The 20,029-nt window shown below is 46.2% G+C and overlaps 1 protein-coding gene across 1 annotated transcript in view; it reads left to right on the top strand.

Moving 5' to 3' along the window:
* Positions 1–19,403, top strand: part of RNF112 (ring finger protein 112) — a 20,461-nt gene extending 1,058 nt beyond the window's left edge. The window contains exons 2-13 of the mRNA XM_044417056.1: positions 1,899–2,202; positions 4,102–4,317; positions 5,756–5,893; positions 7,275–7,379; positions 7,477–7,527; positions 8,931–8,987; positions 10,062–10,148; positions 10,389–10,515; positions 13,445–13,575; positions 15,320–15,373; positions 15,925–15,999; positions 17,653–19,403. Coding sequence (XP_044272991.1) covers positions 1,942–2,202; positions 4,102–4,317; positions 5,756–5,893; positions 7,275–7,379; positions 7,477–7,527; positions 8,931–8,987; positions 10,062–10,148; positions 10,389–10,515; positions 13,445–13,575; positions 15,320–15,373; positions 15,925–15,999; positions 17,653–18,198 — 1,848 coding nt within the window. The 5' untranslated portion in view covers positions 1,899–1,941 and the 3' untranslated portion in view covers positions 18,199–19,403. The remainder of the gene's footprint in view (positions 1–1,898; positions 2,203–4,101; positions 4,318–5,755; positions 5,894–7,274; positions 7,380–7,476; positions 7,528–8,930; positions 8,988–10,061; positions 10,149–10,388; positions 10,516–13,444; positions 13,576–15,319; positions 15,374–15,924; positions 16,000–17,652) is intronic.
* Positions 19,404–20,029: the final 626 nt, after the last annotated feature.

Below are 20,029 nucleotides of genomic sequence, written 5' to 3'. Positions count from 1 at the left end.
TTGTAAGCCGCCCCGAGGTTTCGGCAAGGGGCGGCATAGAAATGTTAATAATAATAATAATAATAATAATAATAATAATAATATATGACTAGGTGCTTACAACGCTCTTTCTGACTGGTAAATTTCAATGCACACAAACTGCAGCCTGGGTTACTACAGCAGACTGTGAGAGAATTTCTCTCCTATGTCTTTCTCTCTCTTCGCTCCCCTCACATCCATCTTTCTCAACATCACTGCATCTGTCCTCATCCATCCTTCTTCTATTGACTTATATTTCTATCCCACCTTTTTTCCTTTCAAGGAACTCCAGGCAGTTTGCATAAATTCTCCTCCTTCAATCTTATCCTCATCACAACAACCCTGTGAGGTAGGTTTGGCTGAGAGTCTTGACTGGCCCAAAGTCACCCAGTGAGCTCTGTGGCTGAGCGAGGACTAGAACCCAGATCTCCTGAATCCCAGTCCTGCACTCTTAAGCACTACACCACACTGGCTCTTGTCTATTTTTTCTTGCCCTGCAACTTCCTTCCCAACTTTCCTTTGTCTCTCTCACACAGCCACTCTGCAGGAGAGGTGTATTCTATGTACTTCTTATGTTTACTTGAAAATAAGCTCATCTGAGTTTATCTTAGCTTCCTGCCCTTCAAACCAATTTCTATATCAGCATGGCTAATCAGTAAGTTCCAGGAAACTACTGTTGGCCTTCCACACCCTGGTCTACATGCCCAGAAGCAATCTCCAGCCCAGCCCCACCTAGAAGTAGTTTTACTAACTGTAGGAGACAATCCGTCCTCAAAGAATGATGCCTTGCTGAAGGTGGTATACAGTGCTCTTTCTCTGATACCAAATGGCTAAATGCAATACTCTTCACTGTCCCACAGAAGCAAAGACAGTTGTGTTAGCCATAAGGGAAAAATAAATTATAATGTTGTATACATTATTAGGTCCTTAATCCACTGTATTATATGAGGTTAGCAGTTGTCATTCTGGAGATATTACTCTTTTAGGTGCCAAAAAGGTGACTAGATGGATGAGGCAGTGGTTGTGGGCTTGGGTGGGTTCCGAGGGATGGTGGAGGACAGGAGAGCCTGGAGGAATATTGTCCATGGGGTTGTGATGGGTTGGACCTGACTTAGTGATGAAACAACAAAGCTGCCAAAAAATCAAGGAGAATCCTTTCACGTCATACATGCATGAACACCGAGGAAGCAGGTTGGAAATGTAAAAGAAGAGGTTTTGGCCTTCAGCTAATATCATTCCTGGTCTATATGGCCAACCATCAGGAATTTCAAGAGCAGTGATTCAAACTATCTGGACCTTGGGGAACAATACATTAGGCCATGACTAAGAATGTGGTAGAGCCAGACTTGTGGTCATAATCCTGGATTCCCAGTATTTAGTGCAGGGCTGGGGAATGTGTGGTCTTCCTAACCATGCTGGCTGAGGCTGATGGATATCGGAATCAGTAGCTGATTTATATTTGTTTATTCATATGTTGGCTCAAGACAATGGTAAAGCAAGCATTTAACATAAGATAAAGGATATCAATGCAGTGATAACCTATTTATCTATAGGAGGGTTCTTCAAAAAGTTTTTGCACATTTTAAACTATTTATTAAGAATTTCAAAAACAAATTACATCACTTTTCTGCATAGTAACCTTTCTTTGTGATGCATTTTCCTCAGCATTGTACCAAGTTTTTAATGCCATCAGCAAAAAATATATAAAATATATTTATAAAATATAAAAGTGTGGAAACTGCTTGAAGACCCTTCTTACCATTAACCCAAACAGCTGCTTCAGCTAACACACAAAGGACTGGAATGAATGACTGAGGACACTGGAGGGTGGCAGCTTCACCACCAGCTTCAGCTGTAGACCTTCTCCATGCACCTTTCAGGCCAACCTCACCAGAAGTTTCCATAAAGAGACCTGCAGGAGGCATGATCCAGAACCTGCAAGAAGACATCACCTGCTCCATTTGCCTGGAGTCCTTTGATGACCCTGTCTCCATCGACTGTGGGCACAACTTTTGCAGGCTCTGCCTGTCTGCCCACTGGAGTGGGACCTCCCATAGCGGGTACCGCTGCCCCGAATGCCGCTACCCATGCAGTCGTGAAAGGATGAAGCCAGACACTCGTCTGCGGAGCCTGGTGGAAAAGATTGGACAGATCCCACTGCAGGAGGGAGTGAATAAGGAACTGGTGAGACCAAAATAGCTTATAAGTATTTGTAGTGTTGTTGTTCATGGCAGAGATGTTCAATTTGTACCCAGGATATTCCACAAGCACAGCCTTGGTTAATGTGGGACCTGGATTGGGCACGATTTGGGAATGGATCCAAACTTAGTAATACTTAGAACAGACCCACTGGAATCTCGACTAACTACAGTCCCACTAAGTTCGGCAATTCTACTCTAAGCATGGCTAAGAATGGATGCAAACCTTTCCCAACCTTCACTCTGAGACATGATTCCCAGTCATGAAAATGGATGCCCTGAGGCAACTTGCTGACAGCAGGTGGGAAGCAGAAGGTGTATTTAGACCTTTATCTTGTCAGCTCTAACCAAAGAGCCAATTAGCCCAGCCACTATGAGTAGCCAACCAATTCCCTCTAGATGCTGACAAGCAGGGCGTACTGGTTATGTCCTTCCTGTATGGCTTGGCCCCATCATTCCCCACACAGGGTTATATACTGGAGGCACATGGAGGCTTCTCAGCTCCCATGACTAAAAGCTGCTGATAGATCTATCCATAATTTGTCCATACACACGTGGCTAGATAGGATTAGCTTAGTTATGTATTGATAACTATACTTCATGGTAACGAGGGTCATACATTAATTAGCAACTGTAATTCACTGCTACAAGATGTGGCAATGACCACCAGATGACTTTGACCAGCATTTGTTCCCCGGATTTCTGACCACCATAAAAGCAGCTAAAGGGAGATCTGAAGACTTGGGCCTCGGATCTCAGGCAAATGTCTCCTTGAGGGCACACATGGTCCCAGTTGCATTTAAAGAAGTGGCAGCACAACTGCTGAGGTAATGCTTGTATGAGCTTGGACAGCTAAGGCCCAGTCTCTGATTTCCCCTTTCAGGAGCAGGGTGCTGGAGGGGGTGGTGGCCCCTGACCTCTGGTTGATTTGGAATGTTCTTATTACTGGGATCCATTCCAGTCTGAGATCTGGACTAGTTTGGCATGGAGACAGCCTTGCTCACCCTGGAAGAATGCAAACGCTGGGAACTGGATGATGAGAGTGTAAATCTCAGGGTCCTGGATGAGTTCTGTTCCATCCCATGGTCTTAGACTTGAGAGTGTCTCACGGTTCCACCTTATCCCCTGTGCATGAAGCTGCATTACAGAGCCAGTGTTAGGGAATGGTAGACTAGGGCTAGACCCCGGAATCTTTCATTCAGAGCTGCACATCTCTGGGAAGCCATCTCATCCACCACCTTGCCTTTCAGGCCCCCGTGGTTCAATGAAGGTGCAGGGGCCCTGATGATCAGTGTTGCATCTGCACCCCTGAATAAGCTGGCTTTTTGCCCTTATAATTCATCTCCTTCTGGGCCCCAACACCACATCTTTTTGCTTAAGGCTTTTGCCAAAATCATACGATCTCCTCTCAGCTGTCTTCACTTTATACAAATGGGGGTGTCCTTAATGACAGTGTTATTCAAGGACACACACCATATGCATATAAAATGGAATGGTTAGAGTAAGTCACCTGATACAGTTGAAAGCTTCATAGTGAAACTAAGCTTCATGGAACAGTCTGAAAGCACTTGAGACAGTCACTTTGCTCAAAGTAAATAGGTCTGTGTCTGGTCAGTGCTTGGAAGTCAGACCGCCTGGTAATTTCACGTCACCACCTTGAATTCCATGATGGAAGAAAGGTGGAATGCAAATGTAATAGAAATATACAGAAGCTTGTTTTGCGCTATAACTCACCTGGAAACTAGGTCTAAGGTGCTTTTGGAGGAAAACAGAGTATTGATACTTGCAAGTTAAGTCTGTGGCATTCAGGATGCAGTTGTTCATTAAATGCTGCAGTATGTACAGTCGTCTTGGTTGTGACCCAGCTGAGTCCTTTTTCTTTTAGGAAAGGCCAGCAACTCCATTGCCAGTGGGCCAGCCTGTGCAACTGGTGGGTCTGGATGAGAACGGGGAGCTCTGCCTGAATGAGGAGGCCCTGAGCTGCTGCTTGGAGCAGGGAGAGGTGAAGGACTCCCCTATCTGCTTGATTACCATCCTTGGGGAGCAACGCCGTGGCAAATCCTTCCTGCTGAACTTCCTTCTTCGGAGGTTTCGAAACTTGGTAAGCGTTTCAATGTTCATTTGCTTTTTTTACTAGAGTCTGTCCAGATTGATGTTTGGAAATGGTCAGGATTGGGTGGTAACTCCTCTCCACTTTGCAGCTGATTACTGGGTTTTATTCAGGAAATCAACCATGCAAATGGGGTCTGTATGTGAGTGATTTTATGTGAGTGTCAATTCCAGGGCTTTTTTGTCATAGAACGTACCGGAACAGCATTCCGGCACCTTTTTTTGATGGATTTTTCCAAGTGATTGTGAATCGCCCTGTTGGGCATAGCAGATCGGCGGCAAAAATCATTATCATTGTGCCTGCGGGCTGCTTGTGTGTCGGCGCTGATTGTCAGCACTGATTGTGAGGGCACCACTCAGCTTGGGACGCTGCTCGGCTTGGGATCAGTCATGTGATCGCATGCTGAGTGCTTACTGCCTGCGGCGACCATTGTGTAAAAGTGTGACCCCAAGACATGAGTTCTGGCACTTTTTTTTTTTTTTTTTACAAAAAAAGCACTGGTCAATTTTATAGGAAGTTATGTTCATGGTTGTCCAAGAACATGAAGTCCAGTGCAGATGTTCCTGGTGGATGGGTGTACAGAGCAAACAACCAAGGCCTCACTATCCTCCACACATACCGGTTGGATCAGGGACTACAGTTATCCAGTGTGGCCCGGTTCCATACAGTTACTCCTCCCACTTTATGACTTACTTAGCCTTCTGGTGGTGAACCTCTTTTGGAGGTGGACTTCAGCAGCATTGCTAGTTCCTGCAAAGTTCAAAAGAAAAGCTGAAATGGACTTGGAGCCCCGCTGCCTTGGGAATTACCAGTCCTCCCTGTGGACAATTAGTGATGTTGTGAGATGTAGCAATGGAGAGTGGGAAATGTACATTCTGTTCAAAACCAAATAGAAATAATTAAAGAAGGAAAAATCTCCTGTGGTGTTGGAGACTTACCTTGGGAGGTGTAATGCTCCCTTCCCAGAACTATTCACTACTCACACTGCTAAGCCAGAAACAGAATCCTCAAGTCAACTTCCCAGTTTCTTCAGTCCCTCCAGTGCCAACAGTCTGGATGGCTTGAAAAGGGGATTGGACACCTTAATAGAGAAGAAGGCTATTGATGCCTACAGGTCTTGATGGCCCCCTGTGACCTCCAGTGGCAGAAACGCACCATTTGCTAGGGAACGAGGACAGGAGGATGCTGTTGCAGTCATGTCCTGCTTGTGACCACTCTGTGAACAGACTGCAGGGCTAGATGGCCTGGTCCAGCATGGCACTTCCCTTCCCTTCCCTTCCCTTCCCTTCCCTTCCCTTCCCTTCCCTTCCCTTCCCTTCCCTTCCCTTCCCTTCCCTTCGCTGCAGAACCTCATTTCTTGTCTCCTGGAACTCAAAGATCTTCTGGCTTTCAAACAGCACCCTTGTCCCTGTTTTTTCCTTCTTGGCAGGCAGCTGAGGATGACTCATGGATGGGTCAGGAAGATGAGCCACTGACTGGATTTGAGTGGCGACCAGGACCAGATACTACCACAAAAGGCGTGTGGCTATGGAGCCAGCCATTTTGGGTCTCCACTGAGCAAGGAAAGGTAAGATTTTAGGGGCATGAGGAGTGAAGGTTGGGGGAAGTAGAAAGCAGGTGACTTTGCTTGATAGGAGGGAATTGAGGTAGGCAAACTCAAAGCAGAGTTCCTTAGTCATGGCTACACATTGCAAGGTGGGACTGGGCTGTGGCACTTTGAGGGTGAATGGTGTCACAGGGACAGAAGCTCTGGCAGTAAAACTTCTGGGAAATGGAAGTAGGCTCCATTATAGGCCATTTTCCCACATGTCCTTTATATTGCTTTTTGAACACGTGCAGTCAATTTCTTGACTGCCTTTAAAGAAGGGGTGGGCAGTGTGTGACCTTCTAGATGTTTCAGTCTACAACTCCCTTCATCCCATCATGGGCTATGCAGGCTGAAGCTGGGAACTGTAGAACACAACATTTGTTGGGACCACACATTCCCTACTCTTGTTATAAAGCAAAAGCTAGAGAGGGGAAACAGAGAGAAATAGTTTGACCTTAGAAGCAGGAAAGCTGAGAGGTGTTCTTGGCAAGAGCACAGCATCAGAAATGATTTGTGTGTCTTAATATCTGAAGACTTTTCACAAGTGATCAAGTGAAGACGTTTTTGAGCAATAAGGGGATAAGCAACAAGCTTTAGAGGTCCCATTTTTAACTTCAAGACATCTTCACCTTTGAAGGTAGCAGCTTCCCTCTACTGCATATTCCAAACATACTCCCTTCCAATCTTCTGACCCCATTAGGAACTCTTCTCCAGTTTGCATAGGGATGTTCTTACCTATCACAGCTACTTCTCCTAACTTTGAACATTATCAAAACTAGTCTCAGCTTTGAGAACATGCAGTAGATTGCACAGAACAAACCAGAAGTACCCTGTCGGCAAAGCTGATGATCCATCCATCTCTTTATTCATTCGTTTATTTATTCATTTCATTTTTATACTGTCCAATAGCTGAAGCTCTCTGGGTGGTTAGCAAAAGTCAAAAACACACAACAAGAAAGAAAGAATATAAAGAGACAAGACAGCCACAGCAATTGCAACTGAATCAGCACAGATATATAGCGGTGGTACAGGACAGAATGAAATATTAAAACTAAAGTTGAAAGGTTAAGTATTAAAATATTTGGAAAATAAAACGGGTTTCACCTAGTGCTGAAAAGAATACAGAATAGGTGCCAGACACATCTCTTTAGACTAGATCAGCAGCCAGCGAGATGCCTCAAAGAATTTCATGAAGTTCTCCTTGGGTGGGCTTTCTGGAAAAATCACGTTGATGCAAACAGTGGTCCAAAATGCAGAAAAGTATCATTTATTTAACAAATTAATATGGCTTTACTACAATGGGGACTGGAGAGGATTTTGGCTGTGTCCATTGCTGTATTTTCTCCTCTTCTACCTCTAGGTGGCCATCTTCTTGATGGACACTGAGGGCTCAATGGATCTGCAGAGGAGCAAGGAAGTTGGTGTCAAGCTCTCTGCATTCTCCATACTGCTCAGCTCCTATCAGGTAGGTTCCTGCCAAGTTTGTCCTCTGCTTGTGATTTGCCTTCTCATATAATTCATCGGTAAGTGACAATTTTGTTGTCTCTTCCTTACTCTCCTAGATATTCAATTTGGCCAACATGATGAAGGACACAGATCTGGAATACCTGGAAGTGAGTGGGTTTGGAAGGAACAGGAGGGAAGGTCTTGAATGTCCCAGGTGGGGAAAGAGGAGAATGAGGGAAATGGAGTGTTAGTGCTCTGGTATAAACAAAGACCTGTATGTGCTATGAAAGCAAGTGGGTGACATATGTCCAGAACCCCTGGGCTCTCTCTGGTTTCTAGGCAGCTCAAGCCTGGATTCAGCAAATCATAGCATTGGAAGGGAGAAAATATCATTTTGTCTTCCTGCTCATAATCTGGCACAAAGCAACCCACATGGTCCAAATCAGTTAGAACGTGTTGCAAGAAGAAGAATTAAAAAGCAAGAGAGCGAGTGTAGTGTGGTGGTTAAGAGCATGTCTCTGGGACTCAGATGATCTGGGTTCTAGCCCTGCTCAGTCATGGAGCCCACTGGTGACTTTGGGCCACTCACAGACTCTCAGCCCAGCCTACTTCACAAGGTTGTTGCTGTGAGGATGAGATTAAGAGCAGGAGGAGGAGACTGATATATGCCTCTTTGAGTGAATTGGAAAAAATGCAGGATTTAAATCTAATACATAAATAAATGCTGTTAAAAAGTGCTTGAATATCAGTTGAAGATTAAAGGAAGTTAAGCCACACACCAGGAGGCTAATGGACTGGGAGTCCCAAGGCCTGAGACCCAACTGGGTATGTAGAAGCTCTCTGTGTTTCATGAATTGTCAGACAACCTTTGTTCTGCCATCTGCTCATTGACATTATCTGGCCTTTTGTAGAAGAATTTTTTTCTGTTTGCATGAATTTGCAAGAGTGCTAATGTGCATTTGTGACAACACATACTAGTGCTATTGCATACTTGTACAAATCTCCCCAAGATGAAATACATGGAAAAAGTGCAACTCTAATCTGCATTTCCAAGCTTAGCCTGCAAGAGAAAAATGCACATTTTGGTATTTTTCATATTTTTGTATGCATGCAATTCCAGAAAATTTAAAAAATGTTAATAGGATTCATACAACCAAGGAAAAGCCAGCCTGCTGCAGAATCCATAGGCCAGTATCACTGAAATTCAAATTCACTTGAATCCCTTGCAAATTTCTCCATCATCTTGAGTTAAACTCATGCTCGAGGATAATGTTAAGTATTGACCAGTTTCTACACCTCCCAGCCTCCTCCTTGTAGGCATGGTGAGGAGCATTAGATGGACCTTTTACCTTTATGCGGTCCAGAGCTTATGGGCTGAAGGGAAACGTGGCTCCACCATAATAAATATCACAAGATAAAGCTTGTGAATAGACGTGGCATCAGCCATGAGCTCCAAAGCTTCTCTCGTTCTGGTGCAAGAGGGTAGTGAATCTGGCAGGCTAGATGGTGGAGGGGGTGGTGATCTCATTCTCTGTCTTCCTCATGGTGACCCGCTTCCTCTGCCCCACAGATGTTCGTGCATGTCGCTGAGACAGTGGGGCGGGTTGGCAGTTTGAAGCCCATTCAGGTAATGAGCATCAGCTGCCCCGCTTCCTCCTCTCCCCACTCATGTTCTGTTCTCTTCCCCTCCACCCACCACCGACAGCATGTTCAGGCCTTCTGTCTGGACATTGTGTCACAGAGAGCCTTTGTCTGCTGGATTCCTGTCGCCACCACTGCCTCTTCCAGCTCTGAGCAACTCTGCCTGGTACCCACATCTCTCCCTCCCTCCCCCACCCTCACCACTCCCCCTCGCCTTTTCCCCATCCCTTTCTCCCTCGAATACGAACACCAAAGAAGTGACTTTCCACTCTCCCTTTGTTACTGCATTCTGGAACGCTTGACATACCTTTTAAAATCCTGAATAATTGAACTCATGAAGAAGAAAAGGGGGCAAACTTAGCCAGTAAGGGCAGACAACTGCATGGCCTCCCTACTCCCATGCAAAACAGGGCTGGTAGGGGCTCATTTCTTTTCATAGAAGAGAGCACCCAGGGGACTCCTCTTTCCTCTGTACTACTCCTCATTTGCCTGTTGCTTTAAGCAGGTGGTTCTCGGCCCACTAGAAGCAAGTGAGGCTGGGAGAAAATTGCTTGGAACTCTGGAGCACAGGAAGACGAAGTTTGGGACAGGGATTGCCTCTCTCCCCTCATCACAGGAATTTGAACTATTATTGAAACAAAAATAGCAGCTGCCTTCTCTTTTTATTTCCATAATAGTTATCATCTCTAAATGTTATGCAAAGGTAGGCACTTTGTCAACTCTTTGATGTTGCAGTCCCTCTTCTGGGGAAATATTTGAGGAGCCACCCTGCTCCTTTCAACCTGGCCACCCTGAAGCAGACCTGCACTTGCTCTTAGCATGCGGACGACCTGTCATGCACAGCTGCTGCTTCATGCGTGGTTTTGCTTCCAGCAGACCTGTGCAAGGGCTTGTGCAGAAAGTACTGAAGTGTTCAACCAGGCCAGCATTTGTCACGTAGCTGCTAATGATTCCATATATCTGGGCTGGAGATGAGATCACAACTGTAGGCAGACCGGAAGCGAAGGCAGTAACTTGGGAATAAGGGGCCCAAGTGGACTGACTGGTCTCTTGTTTGCAGCATCTTGATCTCCTGGTGCGTGACTGGTACTTTCCACCCAACCATGGACTCCAGGGCGGGCAGAACTACCTCCGAGAGGTCATACAGGTAACACTAGTGATAAGCACCTTGGCTATTCCAATCTGGCTGGCTGGAGGGGCATCTGAGCTATACAGGGCAGCCTTTCCCAAGATGCCTTTGTGTTACATTACAGTTCCCACCCATTCCTGGAAGCAGGCTCAGATGGCCTTTCCCCCATCCATAGCAAAGATGGGCAGACTGGCTCTGGGTGCTAGAACTAGGATGGCTGCATCTCAGTCTTGCTCTTCATCTCTCTTTTAACTCCAGAAATTGGAAAATGATCCCCAAAGGCACCCACGATCCCTGGCAACCCTCAAAAGCCCCAGCACCCGCTGTTACCTGATGCCCTTCCCTGGCAAGCAATTGGTGGTGGGAAGTGAAGGCACCTTAGCAGGTAAAGATCTCCCTTCTTTCCATCATACTTTTAAATCCTTTCCCCACATTTACTCACATATTTCAAATCTGTTTCAGTTCTTTAAAAAATAGATGCTGTTGGAATCTCTTTCCACAGAGTGGAGCTTTGGTTCCATTAAAAACGTATTGATTGCAGTGATGGAATTTTCTTGCCCTCTTTACAGATTTTAAAAAGGTTGGCTCAGTCTTAGGGTCTGGAGACTGGAATTCCTCTTTCCTTTAGATGCTTTTAGTTTTGCCTTGTTTTGGATCTCCCGGGGTAGACGTTTGTGCAAAGAAGCAATGTAGAAATCCAGGATTTTTGTTTGAGATGTGTAAAATGTTCTCTCCCCACCAATCCTGCCACCTAACAAAATAGAATAGAAAATAATTCTTGCTCTTCCTATCCCATATGTTCCATCATATAAAGGAAAAAAGGGATTTACAACATGAGGAAATAAACAATGCAAAAATGTCCCTACTAATTAAAATGAAAATACAGTCTGATGTGTGTGGTAGAGTGGGAAAAAGGACTATCACTGAGAAAGCATGGCTTACAACAGTCCAGCAGTGTAGACCAGTATTAATATTGTCATTATAAGGTAGCTCTGAAGCTGAAAGAATGTTTAAATCCCTGCTGTTTAATTCAGCATTACTATTCAGACTTTTTTTTTGGGTGGGGGTATTTTTATCAAGCCAATGCTAGAGGAGATTATTGCTTTAGTGTCTAAAATCATCCCTAACGTTTTCATATGCCACTGCAGGGGAAATTTTGCTTGCCAAAACAAAACAGCACAAAACAACTACAGACAAAGGTCTTTTTCCTGCTCTGCTGCAACATTAAATTTTTCGGTCCATCCCCTGCATTTCCCAAAGAATCCCAAAATAATGCTTTGGCCCTACACACATATACATATAATCTAAGCTTCAGGATTGTGAAGTACAATTTTTATATTTCTATTTCCAGCTAGAATCCATCCCACCCTGACAAAACACATGTGATATTGCAGGAAAGGTAGTTCAGGTTTTCTTTTGCTTGATTTTATTTCACCTGTTACATTTCTGTGCTGCCCTGTAGCCCAAGCTCTCTGTGTGGTTTATAAATACTAAAACCTTTAAAGTATCCTGTAAAATTATATGCATACAAACATGTGAAAATGTAACCCAGAGAGACATAGATTCATAAATCTAAAAGCAATCTGAAGCAATTAACAAGATAAAAAAGACCTATTTCATTATATGCTGCCAAGTGCTTAAAAGAAGAGTCCTTAACATAGTATCAAAGTGATAATGTTGGTGCCAGCCAGGCACACCTCATTTGGGGCAATGTTTCACAACATTTAGAACAGGAGAAAGAAGTATTTCAGGTACTTCAGGAATATTTCCAATAAACATAGTGTATGGGTACATTAATTCTACCCACCCAGCCCAAATCTAACATTCCTTTGCACTCCAGAGTCCAGTGCTTCATTAAATTGAATCTTTACATTGCATTTCTGCCCCAGCACAGCACCACTCCAAGTCAAGAAGAGGTTAGCAATGTGTGACAACCTTATTTTTTCCCTAAGTCTACAACAGGAGTATCAGGAAAGTCCACTTTCTTCCCCTTCCCTGTGCCAGTTCATCAAAGCTCGCTCTTGACTGAACATCTGCACAGTTGATGCCCCCTGGTGGCTACAGAAGGTAGCACAGCCCCTTCAGCTCTAGTGAGTCCATTTCAGCAAAGGCCTGACCTAATTCACAGGAATGTTGTGAGGATTAAATGGAGAAGAGGAGGATCATGAAGCAAAAACAACCAGGCTTCTGGCTATACAAGCATCAACCAGCAGAGATTACTCCAGCACTTCAAGGTGCAATACATCTGCTACAGTTCTTCCTGTTTAGAGCTTTGGAAAAATAACCCTTCCCAACACCATGTAAGGAAAGCTGAGTGGGGCCAGAGCAGGGCTGGAACTTGTCCTCTGCCCTCCTCTGCCAAGCATGGTCGGGAAACAGACCCCTTTCTTTTTCTTTTGCTCTTTTCCAAGGGAGGAGGGGGGTGCAAGTTGCACATCATGGTAGTCGCCCAGCCAGCTCTGCCAGCTACTTACATCCTCAGCTTGGCTGAGATGCTGGGCTACAAAAAAGATCAAGGAGGAAAAGACACCACCTGGTACCTTGGGATGGGGGAGGAAAGCAAGGGAGGAAATTGATCAGGGGAAAGAGCGGGCCAGTACTTCCAAGGAGGCAGGACAGGGTGGTGTGGCTCTCCCTACCCCAGAGAGCATCACCAGCCCAAGAAGCACAGAAGCCTCCAAGCTGCCTCCACACCTTCACCCTCCAGCTGTTCTCTGGCTTCCGCTGCTTGTGTTCAGCATTCACAGTTGCAGCTCTGCAACCTGGGGAGTGACAGGTCATGTTCAGTGTGCAAGACCTGTGTTCAGATAGCCCAGTGTCTTTGAAGTTCCTCATGGTAAAACAGGGTGAGGGCAAATTCAGATTCAGACCAGCACAGAAGTGCTGGGGATGATGGAGGCTTTCACCCTTTCCTCCTAGCCGTGTTTGCTGTCTCTGTGCCTCCAGCCCCCAACATACTATTAACCCCGAAGCAGAAACAATACAGCTGCAAGACCTGCATTTTTCCATGGTATGGGAAATGATTGTGATCTCAGAAAAAGCAAGAGGGTATCTTTGAAGGAAAGGGGAAGGGGAATAAATAAATCTGTGGATTTTATTTTGTCAATTAATTATTTTAATACTTTTAGTTGTAAGTTTTAATTAATGAACTGACTGATTCTTAGAGTTTGGGCTATAAAAATGTTCCTCAAAATGGCTGCATGATCACCTGTTGCCACCAGGGGGCGCACCTTTGCAGAAGATATCACATACATTCATATGTATTTTTTCTCCATTCCTTCATCTGAACCGTTTGTTTGAATTATTTCTTCCAGACATGGATGATGATTTTAGGGAGTGCCTGAAGGATTATGGGAATTCCATAGCTCAATCAGCTGGGATGCATCTAAAGAAAAGCAAGGAGGGGAGAGCCCTCATGGGTTCAGAGCTTGCAGCCAAGATAAAGGTGAGAGATGCAGAATCAAGTGTCAGTGTGGACAGACCATGGTCAGCTGCACCTGCTGAATTTCTACCTGCCATGCAGGCTGTATAGGCATTGAGCCTCTGTTGTGTCAGAAAAGACATGACACCCTCTAGGTGGATGTGGAATTATGAATGTGGTTGTAGAGTTCATATGTTCACATTTATTTATTATATTTACATCCCTGCTGTTTTTCCTGCAAGGAACCTAATCTGACTTATAAAATCTCTCTACTTTATCCTCACAACAACCCTATGAGGTGACTTAGTCTGAAAGGCCACCAAAGTAATCCAGTACGCTTCATGACTGGTCCCCCGAATCCCAGTCCAGCACTTTAACCACTGTGCCACACTGGCTGTAAATCTGGGTTGCCAACTGGCCAGAAAACTCATCATCATGTTCCTGTGTTTTTGACAAAAGTTAGATCCACTGCAGTCAGATGAAACCTTTCAGGACACAGAGATAAAAATGATCACCTTTTATTTGTTGGATGGATTTTAATCATCTGTGGAAAACACAGTACCAAGGGGATCTGTTAAAATATTGGTGACTCTTGTGACCAGTTTTGTCAGATCTTTCCCAGTGCAACAGATGGCTATATGTGTGATGCTGTGTTTTGTTTATGCACAAGAAGCACTGTGTTTGGAAGTGCTGCTGTCCATACACAGCATTTGTGCTATCACTGCCAACAGCCATTCCTGAAGATTGCACATTAAGAAACGGGAGGGGATGTATGGCCATTCCACAAATCTCATGGAAAAACTGCTTATTTTCTCTTTTCCTTCCCCATTCCTTTTTACTTGTGTGCCATGACTCTTCTCGATTTTAAGCTTGAGGGCAAGAACTGTCTTGTTTTACATGATTACATGTAAGGTCTTCCAGGAGTCTGTCTGTCTGTCTGTCTGTCTGTCTGTCTGTCTCTCTCTCTCTCTCTCTCTCTCTCTCTCTCTCTCTCTCTCTCTCATATGCATGTAAGGAGCAGAATAACAAAACTTCAAATAAATAATAAAGTGGTATGTGTAAATGGATGCATGCCAGGCACAGGAAAAATTTGCCAATTCCAGCACCAGAATTATTGCTGCCCCTATCTAGTATCCTATGGGTGGTTGTAAACATGATCCACTATGTCAAAAGGATCTGAGACAGGGCCCAGCCATTGGGCTGCTAGCATCCCCTTCTGATTCCCCACATCAGGCCTGGTGATTGCTGTCTCTGTGACTGCCTCCCAGTCCGAGCAGAGAGTGAGAGGTGGTGCAGCTGGGGATGGAAGGTGCGGCCTGGAAGGCTTTGCCCAGGCCCGGCACACCATGCGGCTCTGTTGGCATCATTGGCTCCTGCCAGCAGGCCCAAGGGTAACATGCTCATGGCAAGGCCTGGCATGTGCATAAGCTGAGCCTGCCTCCTCCCAGGGATCACCTCCTGCCAAAATCAGCTTATTTGTGGGCTCTGGCAGCAACCCTTGGCATGTCTTTTAATTCCTTCTGGTGCTTATTGCAATGTTCTGACATGACTTCTTTTGATTTAGCGGTGTGATGCTCTGATACGGTTGTGTAATGGCTTGATACAATTAATGTGCCAGCCACTATGGGGCAAATATTAGGGAAAAATATACATGGTGTGTGTGTTAATTGTCTGTAGTACTGTGCAGTTGGAAGGTGGCTTTTCAGTACGAGTGCCCATCACTTGCAGGAGCTGGTCCTCATACCGTGTTTGTCATTCTGCTTTTCAGAATTTCTCGGCTCTCATGAAGCAGCACCAGTTTGGCTTCTCCTCTGCCATGCAGGTACCTGCCTCTCCGTTCTTCACCTTTGCACCAGGGGACGGGTGAAGCTCTCAACCACCCTACCCAGGCTCACTGCTTCTCTCTCCCTTGGCCATCATTGCTCCTCACTTGTAACTTAGCTCAACTGCTCTCTCTCTGTTCATTCAAAAGCTGCATTTTTGGAATGGTGCAGCCACCCACTGGGGCATAGCCTGAAGGTGGGTGACACAGCAAGCCCGTCAAAGCTAAGCAGGCCCGGGACTAGCCAGTGCTTGGATGGGGGAACCTTGGCACATGTTTCTGTCAACTCCATCAGGGAAGGAAGGTGGGATGACATAAAACAAAATGGCAGGTTCTGCTGGTCTGTCCATTGCTGCTGGACAGACACCATTTACACACTAGAGGAAGCAGCTTCCATGAGAATTAACAGTACATGTATCAGTCCTCACATGTGCCCTCCTTACCTCCTTTCTCTGCTTCTTCTGGTAACAGGACTGGAGGGAGACTCAAAGGCAAGTTAGTACCTCCGTGAGTTACTTTGGCAACCATTTTGTCCTTTTACCTTCCTTTAGATGGCCATCACCATACACAACCTGGAAACCCACGAAACCCTGCAGAAGGAATTTACAGAGTTCCTTAAAGAGCAGGTAGGAGCAGAAGGAGGGACAAGGTCCAAGTGTGGATCAAGGGAAAGGTTGGCAAAGGAGAGTTGTGTGGGTTGGATCTGGGAGAAGGAAAGGGTTGGAGCAATCAGGGTGCAGAGATTTCTGTTGGAAGGCTTGTGGGAGTTTTAGGATGTGTCTAGATTCAGGGCAGGGGGTGCTAATGTGCAGTCTTCCTGTATCCCCTGCTGCCTTTTTATGGCCCTTGCCCCAAAAGACAAACAACCAACCTGCTGCTGGAACAAAAATAAGTACATTTTTCACATCAAACAAGGCAGGAAGTGAATGGGCACTTTGTTTTAATGCTAACTTGCACCCCCACACCTGGGACATTCAGGGGTATGCTTTTTCCTTAAAATAAAATGCACTCACTCCACACACCTTGGTTTAAATGTACCTGCAGCTTTCTTGTCATTGCCAAAATGTGACACCCCCAAGAAGGTAATTCCAGTGGTCAAATAGTCTCTGAGACCATACAGTTTACCTGCCCAATTTAAGGCTTTATTTTTCAGTGTCTTCAGCTGAACCATGGCTTGAGCACAGAATTAAAGGTCAGCACACTTTAGAGTGGGGAAGGTGGATAAAATAATGTTTAGGGTAGGATGGGGTAGGATGAGAGTGTGGCCTCATGTTTTCTGGTTTGCTGATGGGTTGTGGACACATTTTCAGAGCCTAGGAGAGGTTACAATATGGAATGTCCAGATGTTTCAGTACTCATTTAGATGGAGAAACTTGGTAGGGGGTTGATTTAAATCAACCATGTTCCTCCTCTTCAGCACAAGCTACCACGATCACCGAAAAGAAATGTGGGAAAGTTGCATTCCAAAGCATCTGAGCAAAAGGTGCTTTAGGCACAGAGAGACGCTTCCACAGAGATGGCTCTTAGCTTTACCAGTCCAAAGGCATGGAAGATGTTGTATGGAGGATGGGGATTTGAAGGAGGTGTGTGGTGGAAAGTACTGTAATGACAGGAAGATATTTTGCCATGGATTGGCTTGGGAGCAATGTGACATCTCAGGAGTAACGTTCGTGTTGAAACGAGGACAGAGATGCAGTGTGTCCTAAAGGATAGAGCAGGGCCCCAATCTGGCCCACTGGGGTTCCCCAGGTAACTATGTCCCCTTGCCCTAGCCTTGTTTCCTTTCCCCCAGTGTCCATTTGCTGTAGTTGTTTTCTGCTTTTCCATTCTGCCTCTCTGCCCCACCCTAAAGAGTTGAAATTACTCTCCTAAGGCTTAGTTGGTCCCCATTAAGAACTGTAAGGAGAACAAGCTGGCGTTTTTGGTGTTTACCCTCCCCTTTTGCTCCGGACTCCACCCACCACTGGAATTCAGCCCAAACACTTTTCCAAGATGGTCTCTGGCCCTTGGACTGAATTTTGAACCCCACAGACTAAGCACTGGGTCATGGCAATGTTGATGCAGCTCTTCAGACATCCCTAAACCTCGGTCTCCTTCGAATCCAAACTAGCTCACAGGGTTGCTTGGAAGGTTAAAGAGGACAATGCACTTTCCTTGGAGGGAGGGCAGGTTGCAACAGTGGCCGATCCTTGAGACTGGGCACCATGTTGGTATTCCTACTGGTCCAGCTCCCTCACCCATTGTTTCTGTCCCCCATCATCCTTCCTCTCTCATCTCAGGAGCAGCTCTCACGGCCCATGTTGAAAGGCCTGAAAGTGACCCCCAGTTCCATGACCCGGCGCATCCTGGAGAAGCAGCGGGAGCTGGTCCAGCGGTGTGAGAGGCTGCTGCAGGGTGGGGAGCCGTATCGGATTGATTCCGTGCTGCACCTGGAGGCCTCCCTGCAGAGCAACCAGAAAGACTTCCTGGAGGACTACAGCCGCCGCTACAAATCACACGCCCTCATGGCAGGGGCAGCCATCGGGGTGGGTGCTGTGGGGCTGGCTGGTGGGGCCATTGGGGCCGGGGTGGCCGGCGCCATCCTGGCCGCGGAAGCCATTGCACTGGGCACAAGTACTGCTGCCACGTTCGCCATTGGGACCGTGGCTGGGGCTGGCACCTTTGCCCTTTTTGGGGGAGGCGTAGGGGCAACTGTGGGAAGAAGAATAGGGGAACACCAGGCCCGGGAGGCCGAGGGCATGTCTGACAGTGATGCTGAGGCCGAGGAGACAGAGGATGACCCATCAGAGGAGAGGTGCCTCATCGGCCCGGATGACACACACTAGAGTTGACTGAGGGGCTGCTTCTGCCACTGTGGCAAGTCACGGGAAAATAACTGTTGTCTGCTCCCGTTCTATTGTCATGCAGGCATGAATCCCAGGGGCAGGGGGCCAGTCTCACATTCTGTTCTGTTCCTCAAAGGGGTTGGCTATAGGAGAGCAAAATGACCTGCACCCCACAGCTCACCGCTGTCAGAATATGGGCTTGCTGATGAAGAGTGACAGCTTTGCAGTCTGGCCTTCTGATGCTAGGCAATATGCTGTCCCCAGTGGTAACAAAGGGGTAGTGCATCCTTCTTGGTCTTTCTCAGGGTGATACATAGCCCAGGAGATCAAGTCCCTGGAGGATCCTAACCCTTTTCCCCAACAACTGCCCTGAGATACCAAGCAGAGAGGAAGGAATGAGGAATTAGGATCCTGCATCCACAGTCAGCAGCAACCAGGGATAGCAAACCAGACAGCATTGCTTTTGCTGTGCCTTTGGCCTTGCAGGGCATTGTAGGGCCAGCACAAAGCAATACATGGGGTGGGGGGATGTTGTGTCTTTAAGAGGATTCTTTACTTCAGCTTTGCTTACATGCAGCAAAGCAGTGATCTGGGGAACTGAAGCATTGGAAGTTCTCCCACCGCACATGCGCGCGCGCGCGCGCGCACACACACACACACACAATTCTTTTTGGCTTTTTATTTGAGTAGGTCAGTTCAAATGTGACCATCTTTCATGGGGTTAATTCAGGGGTAGGGAAGCTGTGGCCTTCTAGATATTCTGGTTGACAACTCCCATCAGTCCCAGCCAGTAAAAATGTTGGAGTGATAGGGGACTCCCCATAACATCTCGGGGCGGAGGAGTCGCAAGGTGCCCATGCTTGGGCTTGATTCAGTGCTCTCTCAGTTCAGTCTCTCAGGTGTACAATAAGGGCTAATTTAGGGATGCAGTTCCCAATGCAACTGGACTGCAGGAAGCGCTGCTGGGAAATTTGCATTGCTTTATGGGGACAAAGCCTCTCCTTGCATCCTCAGGGAAGTGTGTCCTTGCATCCACAGTAGTGTTTGACATGTCCAGAAACCAGACAAGACATCTCCTGGGAGGCTTTGCTGTCAGAAGGATGCGTGTTCCCTGCTTTATATCCAAGTGCCTTGGCTTTGATGGTTGTTTACAACTTGCTTTTGCCTGCCTGGCCTCTCTTGGAAATACATTTATTTATTTCACAGTCTGGTTTGCACATTTCTCTCCCCCACCCCCCTTTCTGTCAGACTGCAGACTTGAGATCCAAAACATCACTTTCTGCTAGTCTGCCCTGCCCCCATACCCAGAATGCAACCCACTTTACGGGAACACAAGAGGAGCACTGGCGGGAACACAAGAGGAGCACTGGCGTTCCCTGGATCTTTGCCATTATTATGCTGTAGCCTCAGGTGACTTGTAGTTTTAATTGCAGAGGACAAAATCCAGATGTGAACAAACTGTAGTCAAAACAAACCTATTGGCAGAACATGTGAGAAAATTGAAGGATGTGGGGTAGGTTATGTTCAATCTTCATTTCCATCTCCTGACTTTACTTTGCAATTTGGACTGTTCTCCAGACCCACCAGATGTTAAAGCACTAGGTCCAGGCGGAAAGATGCAATGACTGAATATGACCTGGGGAGGGTGCAGCCTTTACCAGTACAAAAATAACGAACTGCCTATTAAACCGCCTTTCCATTACAACTGTGTTGGCTTCTCAGACATCTCAGTTTCAGAGAATGGGCTTTTATTTCAAAGTCAGAACTAAACAGGTACAAAGAGGATGATACGTTATTCTTTCAGTTGGGATCTTTTCTCCCTTGCTCTGTA

This window comes from Varanus komodoensis, unplaced genomic scaffold (assembly GCF_004798865.1).
Source record: "Varanus komodoensis strain SLA01 unplaced genomic scaffold, ASM479886v1 scaffold86, whole genome shotgun sequence".
Taxonomy (NCBI): Eukaryota; Metazoa; Chordata; class Lepidosauria; order Squamata; family Varanidae; genus Varanus; species Varanus komodoensis.
Note: the sequence above shows the minus strand (reverse complement) of the source record. Positions and strands in the feature narration are given on the sequence as shown.